Below are 19,518 nucleotides of genomic sequence, written 5' to 3' on the forward strand. Positions count from 1 at the left end.
GGACCCAGGACAGACTACTCCAAGACCCCACTAGATACGTCCTCCCAGTTTGACAGCGAACCATTGATAGCTACTGTTTTGAGTACAGTCTTTCAACCAGTTATACATCCACATTATAGTAATTTAATCTAGATCACATTTCCCTAGTTTGCTTATGAGACTGTCACGTAGGCCTGTGTCAAAAGGCTTACTAAAATGAAGATGTATCACATCTACTGCTTCCCTCATCCAGTAGGCCAGTCAAGGAAGGAAGCAGTGCTGGTTTGACATGATTTTGGTTCCCTCTTGTACCAGTTGTAAATGTTCCATATTTTTCTAAATGACAGCTATTAACTTATTCTGTAGTCAGTGACGTAAAGATGCTGTGTTTGTGACTTCAGTTACTACCTGCTACTTTTGTTGGTGTCTATATAAACAGCCCTATTTACTCCATGGCAAGGTGGAACTAAATTCCAAAGCAATGTTAATTTATTTTTATCCGAATAAAATATCTTCAATCCTCCGTCAAAACACATACAACTATGGCTCATAGTTGAAGACTTATTTGATGACTTTTGAGGATGAGGATGTTTTCTCCAGGCACCTTGGCTCCATTGTCCAGGCTGCCTGGTTCTAAACTTCCTGTGTGTGTCAGGGAAGTGAAGAGCTTGAGGCCACTTCCTGTGGCTTGGCTCTCTGGGCTTTGGCTGCTGTATCTTAATTCAGCAGACCACACACTCTGGCTGCAAGTTGACTCCTGCTTTAGTTGCATGGAAAATACAGGGAGTACACACTATAGTTAACTCCCTCTTGTGGGGAAAGCTGGAGAGCAAGAGGCAACTGCAAATCAGGGAGCAGAAAATGTGTTATCAGGTACTTAGCTGTGGCCAAATGGAAAGTTCTGTCTATGCTATGGCATAGCTATGCCTCCTGTATCTATGCTATCTTCTTGGTCCTAGCTCAAGTGGCTATCCTGAGCCATTGCCTCAATGTCCACACTGCTAGTTTTAGCACCGCAGCATGAGGGAGCCTGTCTGCTATTGTTGAGAGGCTTGTTCCCAGCTGCAGTCTAGACACACCCTTATTGGCAGTTAAATTGATGCAGCCAATTTGTAGCTTGATTCTTTTTAAGATTAATTTATTTACTGAAAAAGTGTATTCCTACTTTACAAGGGCTTGTCTAGATGGGGAAATAGCCCACAATAGCTATTCCTCAGTAGCTACCTGTGTGAACATTCTTATTCTGAATTCGTTTAAAACCGCACAAAGGCACTCTTAGTGTGGAATAAGAGGTGTCAACTTGGGGAGTTAATGTGGAATAGCTGTTGTGCTTTGGATTCACACTATAGCTTATTTTGCAACAGCTTTCCCCTGTGGACAAGCCCTTATATAATAGGAAGATATGAATTGCCATACTGGACCAGATTAGTGGTTCTTCTAGTGCAGGGGTCGGCAACCTATGGCACGCATGCCGATTTTGAGTGGCACGCTGCCGAGGTCCCGGCCCTCAGCCCCACTCAGCCCCCCCGCCCACTGCTCTCCCCTGCTGGGGCAGGAGGCAGAAGCTTGGTCCTGCGGCAGCCAAGCTTCCCCCCCCCCCCCCAGCTTCTTCCCCCAGCGTGGTGCTTTCCTGCGCCGATCAGCTGATCGCCCTGGGGAGGGGGAGCGGAGCAGAGCCGAGCGGCAGCGTGCTCCCTGCTCCATAGAGGAGGCAGAGAAGAGGTAGGGACGGGACCTTGGGGAAGGGGGTGGAACAGGGCATATCCCTTCCAGCCCCCTGCCATGAGCCGCTTAGGGCAGGGGGCTGGGAGCACCGCCACGAGCCGAGCACCCCAGCCCTCTGCCCTGAATCCCCCCCCACACACCCAGCCTTCTGCCTTGCACCTCCACACACCCCCAGCCCTCTGCCCTGACCCCTGAACTCCACCCCACCCCCAGCCTTCTGCCCTGCACCGCCACACACCCCATCCCTCTGCCCTGACCCCTGAACCCCCCCCAGGTCTGGGTCCCGGCTGCCGGCCCCTTGCCAGCCGGCGTCCCGGCCGCAGGCCCCGCTCAGCCTGCTGCCAGCATAGGTGAACAGAACCTCAGGCTGGCAGCGGGCTGAGTAGGCTGGTGGTGTAAGATCAGCATTTTAATTTAATTTTAAATGAAGCTTCTTAAACATTTTGAAAACCTTGTTTACTTTACATATAACAATAGTTTAGTTATATAATATAGACTTATAGAGAGAGACTTTCTAAAAAACGTTAAAATGTATTACTGGCACGCGAAACCTTAAATTAGAGTGAATAAATGAAGACTCGGCACACCACTTCTGAAAGGTTGCCTACCCCTGTTCTAGTGCCATATGCTGTTTCTGACATCAGCCTGTACTAGGTACTTAAGAGAGAGTTTCAGGAAAACTTGTAGTGGACAACTAGGGAATAATTTTGCTATAGGGAAAGTTTCTTCCTAGTGTCCATCAAATTAGCACTTGTCAGAGACAGGAAGAATTAATCCCTTAACTTTTTGTATCCTGTGTAATTTATACTCTTGTATATATAAATGTCTATTCCTCTTTTGAATCTTGCAAAGCTATTGGTTTCAGTGATGATTTGTGGAACTCATGAGCACAAGTTAATTATTCATTGTCTTTATAAAAAAAAAAAAAAAAGGTTTTCTTTAATGAAGTTTAAATTTGTCACCTTTGAATTTCATCAAATATCCCATTTTATTATGGAAAAGAGTAAATAACTGTAGGAGTCCTCAAATTATTTTCAGTATCCGATTCAATATTTTGTATACCTCTATCGTGTTCCCTCATAATTGTTTCCTAACTGAACTGTTGTAATTTCTTCAATCTTCATTTGGAAGCTTTTTCATGCCTCTGATTGTTGCTGGTGGCTGTCTCTGAACCCCTGATTTCTGCTGTATCTTTTTTTGAGCAAGAGTAACCAGAGCTGAATATAGTATTTCAGGAATTAATATGAAAGTTATTAGCTATTTCATGCCATGTGTCATCTCAATGTATGGGTTGTTGAACACTTCTACATTCTGAGCGGAAGTTTTAATTGACCTTTTATTTTTATTTAATTTAATTGACCTCTGATTATTACCTGATAATCAAAAAGTCACCTAGAACAGTGACATCTTAGATAGTAAACTCTTTGGAGCAGGTAGCTATCATCATGTTATCTGTTTGTACTGTGCCTAGCACAATGGGACCCTGATCCATGTAATACAAATAATACCTTTCATAGAAGTATGGCTTTACTTATAAGATAAAATTATGCAGAATAAGTCTTATATGTTTGATGGTTCTAAACTGCTGAATTAGAGAGGGAAATCTAAAAGGGAATCTTAAATCTCTCAGGTCCATTATTTTGAATTTCTGGTATTTTTGCACAAGAGCTCTCTCTTTGTATGTGTATAAAGCTCTTTTACAGTGAGGACCAATACTGTTTGAGATTCTTGAGGTGCTACTGCAATACAAATAACTTTTATACAAAGAAATGACAGATTTAGATACTACTAATTTAGTTTTACTTTGTCTTGTACTGTCTTTATTCTGGACTCTGGCACCCCAATTAACCACCTGCTGAGGATTAACTACTCTAATGTGAAATCTCTACAACATATATAGTCACTTATTTAATATACGGTAAATTTGTAGTATGGATTTTTGTCTATAATTAACATAACCCATAACAACAGGCCTATCAGAAAATAGGCTCTGAGAAATAGTCAGATTTGCGATGGTAGAAAATCTTAAGCGTGGGTTCAAAGCGTTTTTTACAAATGCTCAAAATCTTGGAAAAGTCCTTAAAAATCCTAATTTAGGGTTTGATCCCATGGACAAGTTTTACATGAAGGAATTGATTTTGTTGCCCCAGTTATCACATTACCTTAAAAAAACCCCTAACATTCTGCAATAACTAGAAGATTTAATGAAAGTGTGACTTTTTAAAAAATCTTCCTGCGATAAGAAATTGAAAACATGCCATGGCTTTATATTTGTTGCTCTCAGGCTTATTGTTAAAGAACCTTATAAGAGGCATGGATAACAGCTACAAAATGTGTTTTGGTAATGTTTCTGTGTGTTTTGGTAATGATCAACACAGACTTGTTTTGTAAAGCAAATGAAGGTGTATCGTTTAGATAAATGGCACTGTAAGTTCTAAGAGACCAGCGAAAAGGTGTTACTTAGTTTCTTCCATTTTGAAAGATTCTGTTGCTTTGCTGGTACTAATAATACCTTTAAAAACAGGCGAGACAAGGTGGGTGAGATAATCTTTTCTTGTTTAAATGGAGATATCCCATCTCCTAGAACTGGAAGGGACCTTGAAAGGTCATCGAGTCCAGCCCCCTGCCTTCACTAGCAGGACCAAGTACTGATTTTGCCCCAGATCCCCAAGTGGCCCCCTCAAGGATTGAACTCACAACCCTGGGTTTAGCAGGCCAATGCTCAAACCACTGAGCTATCCCTCCCCCCACAGAGAGCTCTTCTTCAAGTCTGGGAAAGGTAGTCCCAGCATTACAGAGAGCTCTGTGTAGCTTGAAAGCTTGTCTCTCTCATCAACAGAAGTTGGTCCAAGAAAAGATATTATCTCACCTACCTTATCCCTCTAATATCCTGGGACAGAAACGGCTACAACTACACTGCATTTGAAAACAGAAGAAATGTTTAAAGTGCAGCCATTGTGTATATATTCTCCAACTCCTGGGAATTTTGCCAAGTTCTCCTTAAAGGAGACACTTTGGTTCTGGCGTGAACAGAGTTGAGCTAACTAAAAGAGGAAGACTCTTTTGATAACTGTATACCCATTTCTCCCCTGTGCCTGCTCCCCCTCCTCCAAATTAACTTCACTAAGTGTGGAAAATATAATGGATTGTCACATTTCTAAAGCACTTGCATTGTAGCGCACTGTACTCTGAACATGGAATTTCTTGTTCAAGGAATGCCCACAAAGGAAGAATAGCTGTCTTCCATTATCAACATATAACTGGAAGGATCAGACTCCAAGTGGTGCAGGGGCAGTCCATTAACTTGGGAACACTTGGGAAGGAATATAAAATGTTTCATGGTTTAAACCAATCTTTAATGATTAGGGCAAGGCCTTCATGGGGGCAGCTTACTCCACGTATTGCTTATTGCCAGTGTTCTTGCACTGTCTTTTGGAGTATCTGATGCTGACCGCTGTTGGAGACAGGATACTGGGGTAAATGGACCACAGATCTGATCCTTTGTGGCAGTTCCTGTGTTCCTATGCAATGTGTCCTTAAGATGCCAAGACTTGGCTTTAGGGAGTGAGTTCCTCAATGATTCCACAGACAGAGCTCTGCACTTGGGTCCTATGATGTATACCCTAGGTTCAATCAGCCTATTTCTGTTGATTGCATCTCCAAAGTAGGGTTCAGAGAGCTGGTCTCTGAGATTACCAGGCCTCAGCCAATTTAGGGTTTAATGGAAGGGACTGAGGAGCCAAACTTTAAATTGGCTTCCAAGCCAGTGCTGGATCCAATGTAGAGTACAGAGTGCTGGTGAATGTGTCCTTGTCTCTGTCCTACTTGACAACTAAAGATGATTGTGTGAGGCATTCTGAAAAATCATGAACAATTATTTGCTTTTAAAAATGACACACAAAACCCCATGTTTTCTTCACAGCAGGTTTTTTGAAGTTCCTGCATATGATAATGCCTTTGGGGTGATGGGAGGGAATTGTAACAGCTATATTCTAGCTTTGGGGGTTGGGACCCCTTAGGGGGTCATAAGGTTATTACTTGAGGGGTCACAAGCTGTCAGCCTCCATCCCAAACCGTGCTTTGCCTCGCCTCCTGCATTTATAATGGTGTTAAATATGTACAAAGTGGTTTTAATTAAAATAAGGGGGGGGGTCACACAGAGAGGCTTGCTACATGAAAGGAGTCACCAGTGCAAAAGTTTGAGAACCACTATTCTAGCTCTTGTAATTGAAACTGGTAAATATAGGATTGATGGCAATTACCTTCACTCTTGTTCACTTTCTTGAGATGGTGCCTACTGTGAATGCATAATATAGTGGCTCTCCTCTCCATTCTGCGGTCTTAATGGATTTGAGTGTTGCTAATGGCCTCAAGTTAAGAATAGACAAGAGTTCAAGAACCATTCTTCTTGGTCATGATGAACTCTAGTTCACATCTAGTAACTTTTTTTTTTTCTTTTCTGGCTGTCCTAAAGTGAGGGGGGGTTAGCTTTAATGGGAAGAGACTCTTTAATCTCAAGTTGTCACACATGGAAAAGATAGCATAAACCCACCTGTGCTGGTAGCATGAACTTCTGCTTTCATAAACCACATTGCTTAAAATGTAACTTTTTCACGTGGACACTTAAAATTTATCTACAACTTTCTTTCCCTTCTACCCATTTTTTCTTTAAATAGTAGGATAGTTATCTAGTGAACATAGACTTTTAACGTCTAACACCTTTTTTGATTAACTATTCTCTTGTTTGTAGTATGTCAGTTTAGCATGGAATGGCTTGCTAATCAGTAACTATCTTATTTTCTTTGACATATAGCCCCTTTGATTTCTCTGTCAGTTGTCAACTGACCTATTACTAAGTCATTCCATGACCAAAATTTCCTGGGAGCTCTTGACATTTTTCTTATTCTGTTAGGGATTAAGGCAGCACATAACATCCTAGATTCTCTTAATTGTTTAAGAAATCTAGTTACAACAGTAGAATCTCCCACAGAAAGGTTTTAATTAAGACATTTAGACATTGTTTTTGACTGCCAGTTTACAAATCTTGCTTTTAACCATGTTTGATTCTTGGAAATTAAAAAAAAATCTGAAAATGACTTTTTTGCATCTATGCAAAATCTTTCAGGGGAACACAATTTAAGCGATTTAAAAATGACTTGGTTTATTTTATTTATGAAGTAGGTTTTGTGCAATTTGAGAACTAAAATTGTTAGATTCAGAACCATAGCCCATGCATTTGTTAAAGCTGCATAGGAAGTTGGAATTAAAACTGGATATTGAACAGAATCTATATTTTACAAAGGAGCAATGTAAAAATCTAATGTTAATATATTTTTACTGTTGCAATTTTGATGGTCAAAATTTAATTTTGGTTAAATAATGGATCTTGGCTTTAAATAAAAAAACTAATGGGAAACTGACGAATATGCCATGGTTTGTCACAGCATTTATAAGAAATCTATTCCTGTCAAGAATCATTTGAGAAAAATCCTGACTTTATCAAACTACATGATTAAAAAATAGTTGGTGGTATTTTTGACACTGGCAGTTTGTCATCTTAGTATTTTTGACAAACCGTTGAGTGAAACTTCTTGGGAGTTTGCTATGCTTCTCTTTAAAATCCAGCTAAGACAGCCAAGTTTCTGGGCTTTGGTTAAAAGACATCTAATTAGTTCATAAAGACATTCAAAATGAACATTACTTTGTCATAGTTAATCTTCAGCCATTGAAGGTAAGCTGATTGTCTATCCTATTGTCAAGGTATTGCAGCATGTCTGGTATGTAACAGGAGACAGTAATTAGAGGCTGTGAGAGTTTGTAGGCATAACAACAGAAGTGTGATAGTCTTATCTCTGAATTATTTTGTTCTGGTTTGTGAAAATACTAGTTTTGTGAAACAACTCTCTGGATAGTCACCTCTGATGGCTTGCTATTAGAGCTTCCACTGAAATAATTCTGAGAGCTCCATAACAAGCCTCTCAGAGCCTTTTTGGTTGGCTTTTATTGAGGATTCTTTTGTAACTTGGGTTATTGACTATTGGCTTCTGTGTAACTATTGTGCTCGCTCATTACAACTGACATGCACGTGCCCAATGTTTTCTTTGAGTTGTGGGAATAAAATGAATTGAGGTGGCTGAATCCAGGTCCTTAAATGTAATGACGAGCAGAGCAACAGTCAAATACAACACCTAACCCCTAGGTGGCCTGTTTCTAAGTGGAATTTTTAGCTTGAAGCTAAAGTGCCTATCTTTTCCATATAATGCCTGGGGAGAGCTCAGTGCCTGATTAAGGGATTTTCAGAAGATGGACAGTTGAATGGGGAGCTTCTTGAGCTAGCCAGGAGTAATGCTGAGGAGCGGCTGACTTGGTGCACCTGTCTGATGGGCCTGAGATAGGCAACTCCTTCCACTTGGGATCCTCAACTGTGAACCCTCTCGTAGAGTTAGGTACCGAAGCCAGGTCAACTGATCCAGTATTCCATATCCTTGCAGCTGAAACCATATGTCTGTCTCCTACTCATGCTTGATTCCACTCTTGTGTTTGCTCTACATTTTTCTGTGCCCTCCCGTGTCTTTTGTGCAGGTCTCTGCTGCTTTTCCATCTATTGATGGCCTGCATCTGGGCTTCCTGAAGTGGGGGCTGGCAGGCAACAGTGTTAGGCATATTTAGAGCACACTTTTGAGATTGTTTAGTTTGAGAATCCAACTTTGGGGCCACCAGAGTTTTGGCTTGTTAACTGTGGGGTGGTATAAGTGCTAGTATCGGACTGGTGGGGGCTTAAGCATCTATGGATTTAGATAATAGCTGAACAGTGGCTTTGAAAGTGTCAATGGTGCCTAAATGGTGGACTTAGCCAACTAAAGAGTCAGACACGGGTCTAAGTCCATTTAAGGCTTGGGGTCCTAGCCTATATATTTTCATTTAATACTTTGGTATTAAGGACTACCTTATTCCAGCATGAAACTAGGGTGGCATGGAGAAAATTGTAATTTAACCCAAGAACAATCTTTTTAGTTATGTAAGTTCTCTTTAAATTTTGAATATCTTTTGTCAAAGAAATGTTGATACATCCAGAACTAAAATACAAGTGTTGCAACAAAATGTTCAGTTTAAGAAAATCATTTTCTTTTTTTTTTTTTTTTTTTTTTTAGTTCACATGAGAGATCCTAACAACCAGCTTCACGTAATTAAAAACTTGAAAATTGCTGTCAACAACATTATTACCCACTCACCTCAGCCAGGAGGCATTCGGAAACTTCTAAATGATGTTGTATCTGTCAGTCAACCGGCTGAAGGATTAGTAACTAATGTGATTACTGCAGGAGATTATGATCTCAACATTAGTGGTATGTAACAAGATTTATTCTGTGTATTTTTTTTTTTTATATTTTTCCACTGTGTCTTAAATTGGAGTTTTGTACATTTTCAAAACATTTGCAGTGGTAGCTTATTTTTACTTAATACAGTTTCCTTGACGATTGAGTACTACTGCTAAATTATTAATATTGTGATGCTTATTTAAAGTACTTCGGTAGTACACATTAGAATTTTTACTCAATAACTTGTTTCATCATATGTAACTTGATTCCAAATGTTAATGTAATGCAGAAAACACTTGTTGATCAGATTTAATATATTAATTACGTTGTGAATTGTTAATGGTGACAAAGAAAAGTTTTATCTATATAAAAAAAAAATCTTCCAATTATTTTGGGCAAATACTCTTCCATCAGATTTTATTGACACCTTTCAAGTTTATAAAGCTGCCAACTACATTCTGAAATCAAATATTGAAGGCATTATGCACTGTTGTATTATAGAAAATTAATTTTTTTACTGAGTAATTGTAAGCATATAGTGTACTTGATGTGGGGCATCTAAATCTGTGAAAATAAGTCCATAACACTGCCACCATAGTACTGTCATATTTTGAAGCTGTACCTAACTTTTTTTTCTATACTCATCCTCACTAGATTGCCAACCCCAAGCTCTTAAAATCATGATTTTAAAAATAAACTTTGGGAAGCAGGGGGAATATTTGCTTGCCTTCTTGTTTTTGAGCCTTTAAGATTGACATGTGTAAATTCTTCGCTGCAGCTCTGATGGTTAGAAACAGTTTTAAATGAAAGTTTAAACTTTTTATATCATTGCCCAAAACTTCAGGAACTGAAGCATTAAGGAAAATACCAAATATCATGAGATGTGATTGGCAATTCTGAACTCCTCCAAGTTAAGGCCATAATCCAGGAAAGCATTTGCTTAACTGCAAGCATGTTAGTATGAATATCCTATTGAACTACTTGTGTGCTTAAAAAGTTCAGCATACACTGAAGTCCTTTGCTGGATTTAGGACCTTAGTGAGCCATTAATAGCTTCTGATATCTGCTTGTTATTGTGGTGTGTTTCTTTAGAATATCTGAAAATCAGCATTAATATTGTAGGGTGTCTTTCAGTTTTAAAGAACTAAACCCTGTAACATGACATGAAATGTTGGTGATTAATCTCTTAAATTTCAGTGTTCAGGGGTAGTTTCTTGCAGAAACAATTAGTTTGTAGAGACACTTTCACAGTTTCCATGTCTCTAGCTGCCTATGAAAGATGTTGCTTAAGTCTTCCTTACATAGTGAAAATCTTCAGAAATATGGAGATTTAGATACATATGGAATTCCCATCTTGCATGTACCATAGTGCATTATTCATGAGGAAGTCTCCCATAATCTTCTTCCAAACACTGCAGGTTTTCAGGCTGTGTATATTTGAATGCAACATTGGAATATCTGGTTTTCCTGTAATGCTGTAAATAGTGACCTGGGTCCAGTGATCAACGATTTTGAATACCTGTTTCATAACTAAGACCCACACCCACACCCACACACCGACCTGCCTCTGTGCTTCCTGTCAAAACTTGGTTTCTTGTTTCTAATCATCCTTGTCAGGAAGCCCCCTGACAATATATAGGGAGAGCCATATATTCTGGATGCATGAGTCTGCCTCCCCTAGAATACTATCTTTAAACTGAATTTTATTAGTTTTCTGTGCTTTTGTGCTCTTCTGTTTTAGGGCACTCTGGGGAACTAGCAGTATACTGCCAGGATATATCTGCTCTTGCTGGCCAATGTAACTCTGTCGTATTGTGTTAGGGCATGACAGACTCCCTGATCTCTGTGCTGAAAGCTGTTAAGAAAAGTACTCAAAGTGGTGTTCCACAACCTCCTCCCTCAACAAGTAATATGAATGTTGTTTTTTTTAATATTGCTGTGAGTTTAATTGCAAACCTGTGAAACTACTTATCATGGCCATAGTAACTATTTTTGGTGTGATAACCATAAAGTACTTTAGCCTCTTTTTTTAATTAAGTCACTGTTCTTATTTGTAGTAGATGAAACTGTTCTTTATCAGTTTACCACAAGGTATGAAATTTCAATTATGTGGTGTTTTTAAACTCTTTTTATTAATAGCAAAGAACAAGGAAATGACCATCAGCTGCATTACAGCTTAAAAATTAAGAAACTTTATCCTGGAGAACTGTGATGCATTATACAATTCAGCTGACTTGTAACTAGTTCTGTTCATTACTCTTACTTAATCCCTTTTCTGTTACAGCTGTCGTCTTCATAATCTGAGAAATTTGGCAAAGGATTAGCTGGTTAAGGTTATAGTCTCCTCTCTCTGGAAAAACTGACAAATAGAAATGTTTAATCCTTTTAATGTATGGTTCTGATTCTTCACGTGCAAACCCCAATGTCCATTGAAATCAATGGGAGTTTGGGGTGCACAAGAAATGAAGATCTCTGATAGCATATGGTGAAATGTCTAACTTTTTTGTAGTATGAAATACTTAGTTTTCAGGAGACAAATTGTTTCAGGCCCTGATGGCGGATGTGGTACAGTACTTTACTCTTTCACATTACCAAAACCTAAGAGCAGATAGTATATATGCACCTGACACTGGTTAGCTTAATAATATCATGTTTTCTCTATCAGATCGCTCAGTTAAAGCTAGTGTTCCTTGGTACAATAATTGGAAAGACACACTGATGGAACTGAATACATCCACGTTTTATTCAGGTATTTTTTTTTTGTGATTGGTGCGGGTTTGCCAAATTGCCCTTTATCTATTCCTTTTCCGTGTGCCTCGTCCACCTTTCCTTACCATCCTGCTGTAGCTGTTCAGCACTTTCTTTGGCATAGATGTGTGTATTCCTCATTTTTTCCCAAAAATAAAAATTGTTGGTGATGGTTGTATGATTTTTCTTCTTTTATTATCCGTATTTCTACTCTTGCTGCTAATTAACGAATTATTTGTGGTCATTCCATAGGGTCAAACTAAGTGCAGAGTGAACAGATAGATTTCTGATACACAAAAATTGGTCCCTCCCCCCCCCCCCCCTTTGTTTGGCCACATGGAATTGTACATTGTCAGATTGTTCTAGTATTTCAAATGAAAATACTTCCCTCTTTTATTCTTCTCAATTATTCTATGTGAATAGTAGTATTGCTCATTTTATAACCTTAATACTAATATTGATCTACAGTAAAAGTTCCTTTATCCTATTGAAGTTTTCTGTGTGGATTTGATTCATTCTCAAGAGTACAAAACTTTATAAGAGCTCTTCTGTCTCAGTTAATAATTGTTGTTGCAAAGAAATGAGGTGGCTTTTACTTAGTTTGCTAATTTATAACATGACATGCTGTTATAACTAAGGCTAAGGTTTTGTCAGGGATATTTTTAGTAAAAGTCATGGACAGGTCACGGGCAATAAAGAAAAATTCACGGAAGCCTGTGACCTGTCCATGACTCTTACTAAAAATATCCCTGACAAAATGGGGAGCCCAGCTGCAGGGTCTCCACACAGTCTGCAGAGGTTGGGCAGCTGCGGGGTTCCCTTCGAAGCTCTGGGGGCCCCCACTGCCTTTGGGGGCTTGGAGCTCTAGGGTACCCCCCTCCATCCACGCCGGCCGGGAGCTTTGAAGGTGGCTCGGAACTCTGGGGGCCCAGCTGCCCTCGGTGGCTCAGAGCTTTGGGGTACCCCTGCGGTGGCTCCCAGGTCTCCCACGGTAGCCAGGAGCTCCGGGGGCCCCCACCATATGCAGTGGCCAGGAGCTGCGGGGGAGCCCCACTGCCCAAGGTGGCCAGGAGCTATGGCCACACCGCTTGTGGTGGCCGGGAGCTCCGGGGGGCGGGACCGCTACCCCGGGACCCTGCAGCTCCTGGCTGACATGGCTGAATTCATGGAGGTCACTGGAAGTCACGGATTCCGTGACCTCCATGAAAAAATCGTTGCCTTCATTATAATCTATAAAAATAACTAGATCTGTGATCTTAAATATTTAGCTTAAAGATTGTACACAATGAAGTTACACCTGCAATTTAAAAAATCAGGTTTGCTATTGAAGTTTCCTTTTCAGAGGGTGCTAAATGCCTTCTCCTGAATGTGCCAGAACATCACGCATATGTACTTTTTGATATATGCACTTTCCTTTTACTCAATGAGCAAACTGTATGTAAGACTTGGATAAATTAAACTCTCATTTCTGTAAAAAGAACAGGAGTACTTGTGGCACCTTAGAGACTAACAAATTTATTAGAGCATAAGCTTTTGTGGGCTACAACCCACTTCTTCGGATGCATATAGAGTGAAACATATATTGAGGAGATATATATACACACATACAGAGAGCATGAACAGGTGGGAGTTGTCTTACCAACTCTGAGAGGCCAATTAAGTAAGAGAAAAAAAACTTTTGAAGTGATAATCAAGATAGCTCAGTACAGACAGTTTGATAAGAAGCAAGTGTGAAAATACTTACAAGGGGAGATAGATTCAATGTTTGTAATGGCTCAGCCATTCCCAGTCTTTATTTAATCCTGAGTTGATTGTGTCTAGTTTGCATATCAATTCCAGCTCAGCAGTCTCTCGTTGGAGTCTGTTTTTGAAGTTTTTCTGTTTTAAGATAGCCACCCGCAGGTCTGTCATAGAATGGCCAGACAGTTTAAAGTGTTCTCCCACTGGTTTTTGAGTATTATGATTCCTGATGTCAGATTTGTGTCCATTAATTCTTTTGCGTAGAGACTGTCCGGTTTGGCCAATGTACATGGCAGAGGGGCATTGCTGGCACATGATGGCATATATCACATTGGTAGATGTGCAGGTGAACGAGCCCCTGATGGTATGGCTGATGTGATTAGGCCCTATGATGATGTCACTTGAATAGATATGTGGACAGAGTTGGCATCGGGCTTTGTTACAAGGATAGGTTCCTGGGTCAGTGTTTTTGTTCAGTGATGTGTGGTTGCTGGTGAGTATTTGCTTTAGGTTGGGGGGTTGTCTGTAAGCGAGGACAGGTCTGTCTCCCAAGATCTGTGAGAGTAAAGGATCATCTTTCAGGATAGGTTGTAGATCTCTGATGATGCGCTGGAGAGGTTTTAGTTGGGGGCTGAAGGTGACAGCTGGTGGTGTTCTGTTATTTTCTTTGTTGGCCCTGTCTTGTAGGAGGTGACTACAAAACAGACTCCAACGAGAGACTGCTGAGCTGGAATTGATATGCAAACTAGACACAATCAACTCAGGATTAAATAAAGACTGGGAATGGCTGAGCCATTACAAACATTGAATCTATCTCCCCTTGTAAGTATTTTCACACTTGCTTCTTATCAAACTGTCTGTACTGAGCTATCTTGATTATCACTTCAAAAGTTTTTTTTCTCTTACTTAATTGGCCTCTCAGAGTTGGTAAGACAACTCCCACCTGTTCATGCTCTCTGTATGTGTGTATATATATCTCCTCAATATATGTTTCACTCTATATGCATCCGAAGAAGTGGGTTGTAGCCCACGAAAGCTTATGCTCTAATAAATTTGTTAGTCTCTAAGGTGCCACAAGTACTCCTGTTCTTTTTGCGGATACAAACTAACACGGCTGCTACTCTGAAACCTCTCATTTCTGTGGCTTCTAATAGAAAGTAAATGACTTATTTCCATATGGAAAATGTTTGCTGTTGAGCAGTATTTGCTACCTTAATTAAATTTTCAGGTGTGCTTATTACTGGTACTCTAAACCTCATGCACTGTAGTGAGGATTGGACAGGGTTGGTGCTGCATTTTAAATGCAACACTGGGCAGTATTGCGTACATCTAGACAGATGCAATGTCCGTTTTTTCTAAAACCATGGCTAGCGTTCTACATAAAATCAGTTTAAAAAAATCAATAACTTCCTTGCCGTATTTGGTTTTAGAGAGAGATTTGTGGTATTTACTACTCCAGTTATCATGGCTTTGTAAATGCTTTGTGATGCTCAGCGCTTTGTGTATTAGTGCATACGGTATATTGTGATTAAACAGCTGGAATATCCTTGCTTTGTCCACTGTTTCCTGGGGTAATGGGAGAGAATTCAGTTATGAGTGGCAGTGTCCTAATCTGAGGCCTGGTCTACACTACCCGCCTGAATCGGCGGGTAGAAATCGATCTCTTGGGGATCGACTTATCGCGTTTCGTCAGGACGCGACAATCGATCCCCGAATCGACGCGCTTACTCCACCAGCGGAGGTGGGAGTAAGCGCCGTCGACTGGGAGCCGCGGCAGTCAATTTTGCCGCTGTCCTCACAACAGGGTAAGTCGGATCTGATACGTCGAATTCAGCTACGCTATTAGCGTAGCTGAATTTGCGTATCTTAAATCGACCCCCCCCTGTAGTGTAGATATAGCCTGAGATGCTGTCAAGTGTCTTCCCTTTCCATTATGCTTGTGACACCAGTACCTGCTACACTGTACTTGAGAACTGAAGGCTCTTGAAACTCAAAGTACAATTTGAAATGAAATGTGATACACAGACACTCTTGTCCTTTAAGTCTATTTATACCTGAGTTGGTTTGTATACTACAAAACTATATTAGAATTGTGGAATTTATCTGTGTGTGTGTGTGTGTGTGTGTGTGTGTGTGTATACGAAGTATGGAAAGGAAACGAGTCATGCAAGAACCAGCGTTTCCTCATCTTTTCTTTTAATAACAAACTATGTTTAACCTGAGGTGAAATCTAAAATATTATCTGGCTTCATATACCAGTTTTTCCTCAAACCATAAACTGTGTGCAAATATCTAGATTTTAATAAGAAATCTGTATATTACAGATGGCTACTTAAATTACATGTACATAGTTTTCTACATTGTGGTACAATTTGAAGGTTCCCGGTTTAACATGTACAACAAATAGGTATAAGGCATATTGTTAGACTTCAGGCTAAACCATAGTAGCTTGAAATTAGTACAGTATGTTAACAGGTTTTTTTGTAATTAAAAATAAAGCTACCTTAATTGGTTGAGGTGGCATAAAGGTACGTGAATATAATGTTCATTTGAAAGGTTGATAAAATGCTTTACAAGTTGTTTATTATATACAGTTTCTTATCACTTTCGTTCCAGGCCCCAAGGAGGAGGGTGGGTGGGTTGAAGAGAGAAGGAGGTAGAATATGGCTGTGTTGTCAATAACATTACACGGGTTACTTTTTGGGAGCTGGATAATGATGGAAGGACTATTCTTCACTCCACTGCCATTTGAAAGTAAAGGAGGAATTCTAGGTACACTGAACATATTGTACTTAATTGTATATAACTCAAATTACCATAGAAATATACGTATCTTCCTTTATCCCCAGTGATGAAAAAAACCACAGTTCAGCTGGTTTTGTATTAAATTGAGACAATACTGCAGCCTCATTAAAACTTTCTAATTCTTTTGGTTCTTTACCCAATAAGTAATGGTCTATATATCAGGACTGGTGGTTAGTCAACGTGATAACCTTTTGATTCTCTGACTGATTCATATGAGAGCTTTGGATGGAGCTACATATGTAGTCTGTATTTATCTCTGTGCTCCTGCCACCTCTGGTAAAACTGTGAGAAACTAATATCAAGTGCATAAGTCAGAATAGAGTTGTATTCATCTTGGCAATTAAGTTGGGATTCCTTTATTGACCCAACTTTGGCAAATGCCTTGCAAAATTATCACTCTTCCTTGAAGCTGATAAAACTTGAACCAGTTGCAGCACCATACATCTTTACAGAGCTTGGTCCCAATCCTGCAGTTGACTGCATATAGCAATCTACCTATGTTGTGCAGATCCCTATTGACTAGAGGGGGCACAACAGTTCATCTATGCACTGTCAATTATAGGATCAGGGCTTTAGTCTTACTATCTCAGTGGCCTTGGGTCTTCCAGGAATTTCATTAATTTTTAATAGATGTGCCAAAAGTATATTGCTGGAAGGATATGAATACAATTGAAATTTTTTTTAAAAGGCCACCTAGGCTGGCTAAAAGAATGTAATTCTAGAGTAATTTATTGTTTGTTAGCATACTGAATACACTAGTGATCTTCCTGGTCTCCTGTTCACCAGTGGTGGCAAACACTAACAACAAGATGTAAGCACAGAGGCATGGTCTTGTTTGCTAGGCACCTGGGCAACACTCAATCTGCTTTTTAAAAATTCACATTTAGATTATCAAAATCTGAGATACTACATATGTATTTCTGTTAAGAACGTAAGAATTACCATACTGGGTCAGACCAGTGGTAGATCTAGCCCAATATCCTGTTTTCTGACTGTGGCCAGTACAGATGCTTCAGGGGGGAGTGAACAGAACAAAGCAATTTCGAGTGATCCATCCTGTTATCCAATCCTGACTTCTGGCAGTCAGAGGTTTAGGGACACCCAGAGCATGGGGTTGCGTCTCTGACCATCTTGGCTAATAGTCATTGATGGACCTATCCTCCATGAATTTATCTAATTGTTTTTTGAACTCAGTTATACTCTTGGCCTTCACATCATCCCCTGGCATAAAGTTCCACAGGTGGACTGTGTTGTGGAAAGAAGTACTTCTTTGTTTGTTTTTAACCCTGCTGCGTATTAGTATAGTTGGATGACCCTTAGTTCTTGTGTAATGTGAAAGAATCAATAACACTTCCCTATTCACTTTCTCTATACCATCCATGATTTTATGGACCTCGATCATATGCTCCCTTAGTGTTCTCTTTTGTAAAAATGAACAGTCCCAATCTCTTTAATCTCTCATATGGAAGATGTTCCATACCTCTAATCATTTTTGTTGCTCTTCTCTGCATCTTTTACAATTCTAATATACCTTTTTTTTGAGATGGGGCGAGTTGAACTGCATGCAGTATTCAAGGTGTGGGCGAGCCATGGATTTATGTAGCGACATATTATTATTTTCTGTTTTAGTGATCCCATTCCTAATGGTTTCTAACATTGTTAGCTTTTTCGACTGCTGATGCACATTGAGTGGATGTTTTCAAAGATCTATTCCTGATGACTCCAAGATCTCTTTCTTGAGTGGTAACAGCTAATTTAGACCCCATCATTTTGTGTGGATAGTTGGGATTATTTTTTCCAATGTGCATTACTTTGCACATATCAATGTTGAATTTTGTCTGCCATTGTGTTATCCAGGCACCCAGTTTAGTGTGATCCTTTTGTAAATCTTTGCTGTCAGCTTTGGACTTAACTATCTTGAATAATTTGGTATTTTCTGCAAATTTTGTCACCTCACTGTTTGCCCCTTTTTCCAGATCATTTATGAATATGGTGAACCGTACTGGTCCTAGTACAGATCCTTGGGGGATTCTGCTATTTACTTTTCTCCACTGTCAAAACTGACTATTTATTCCTACCCTTTTGTTTCCTATCTTTTAACCAGTTATTGATCCATAAGATGACCTTACCACTTATTGCATGACTGCTTAGTTTACTTAAGACCTTCTGGTAAGGGACCTTGTCAAAGGCTTTCTGAAAGTCCAAGTACATTATATCCACTGGGTCACCCTTTTCCACTGCTTTTTGACACCCTCAAAGAAATAGATTGGTGAGACATAATTTCTCTTTACAAAAAGCTTGATACCCCCCACATATCATGTTTATCTATGCATCTGTTGTTTTTCTTTCCTATAGTTTCAACCAATTTGCCTGGTACTGAAATTAGGCTTACTGGCCTGTAATTGCCAGGATTGCCTCGGGAGCCTTTTTGATGTTAAATTAGCTATTCTCCAGTTATCTGATACAGAGGCTGATTTTAAGAGAGTGGTTACATACCACAGTTAGTAGTTCTTCAATTTCATATTTGAGTTCCTTCTGAACTCTTGGGTAAATACCATCTGGTCCTGGTGACTTATTACTGTTTAGTTTTATTAATTTGTTCCAGCACCTCCTCTATTGACACCTCAATCTGGGACAGTTCCTTAGATTTATCAGCTAACAAGAATGCATGGGTGTGGGGATCTCTCCAACATCCTCAACAGTGAAGACCGAAGCTAAATGAATTCTTTGCATCTCTGCAAGTGTCTTGTCTTTCTTAAGAGCTCCTTTTAACATCTTGATTTTTTTCCAGTGGCTCCAGTTGACTGCTCGGCAGTTTTCCTGCTTCTGATGTGGTGGTTTTTTTTTAAGTTGCTGTTAGTTTTTGTCTTTAGCTAGGTGCTCTTCAAATTCTTTCTTGGCCTGCTTAATTATAGTTTTACACTTGACTTGGCAGAGTTTATGCTGCTTACTATTTTGATCACTAGGATCTGACTTCCAATTTCTAAAGGAGACCTCTAACTGCCTCTTTTACTTTGCTGGTCAACCACGGTGGCACTTTTTTTGGTTCTTACTGTTTTTTATTTGGGGTATACGGTTAGTTTAAGCCTCTGTTATGCTGTTTTCAAATAGTCCCCATGCAGTTTGCAGGCATTTCGCCCTTGTGACTGTTCCTTTTAATTTCCATTTAACTAGCTTCCTCATTTTTGTTTGGTTCCTTTTT

General features: G+C 39.7%; 1 protein-coding gene across 1 annotated transcript in view; it reads left to right on the forward strand.

Moving 5' to 3' along the window:
- The window catches only part of TRAPPC8 (trafficking protein particle complex subunit 8), a 108,703-nt gene that overhangs the window by 3,327 nt on the left and 85,858 nt on the right, over positions 1-19,518 (forward strand). The window contains exon 2 of the mRNA XM_065398689.1: positions 8,856-9,050. Within this exon, the coding sequence (XP_065254761.1) occupies positions 8,856-9,050 (195 nt within the window). The remainder of the gene's footprint in view (positions 1-8,855; positions 9,051-19,518) is intronic.

Source organism: Emys orbicularis, chromosome 2 (genome assembly GCF_028017835.1).
Source record: "Emys orbicularis isolate rEmyOrb1 chromosome 2, rEmyOrb1.hap1, whole genome shotgun sequence".
Taxonomy (NCBI): domain Eukaryota; kingdom Metazoa; phylum Chordata; order Testudines; family Emydidae; genus Emys; species Emys orbicularis.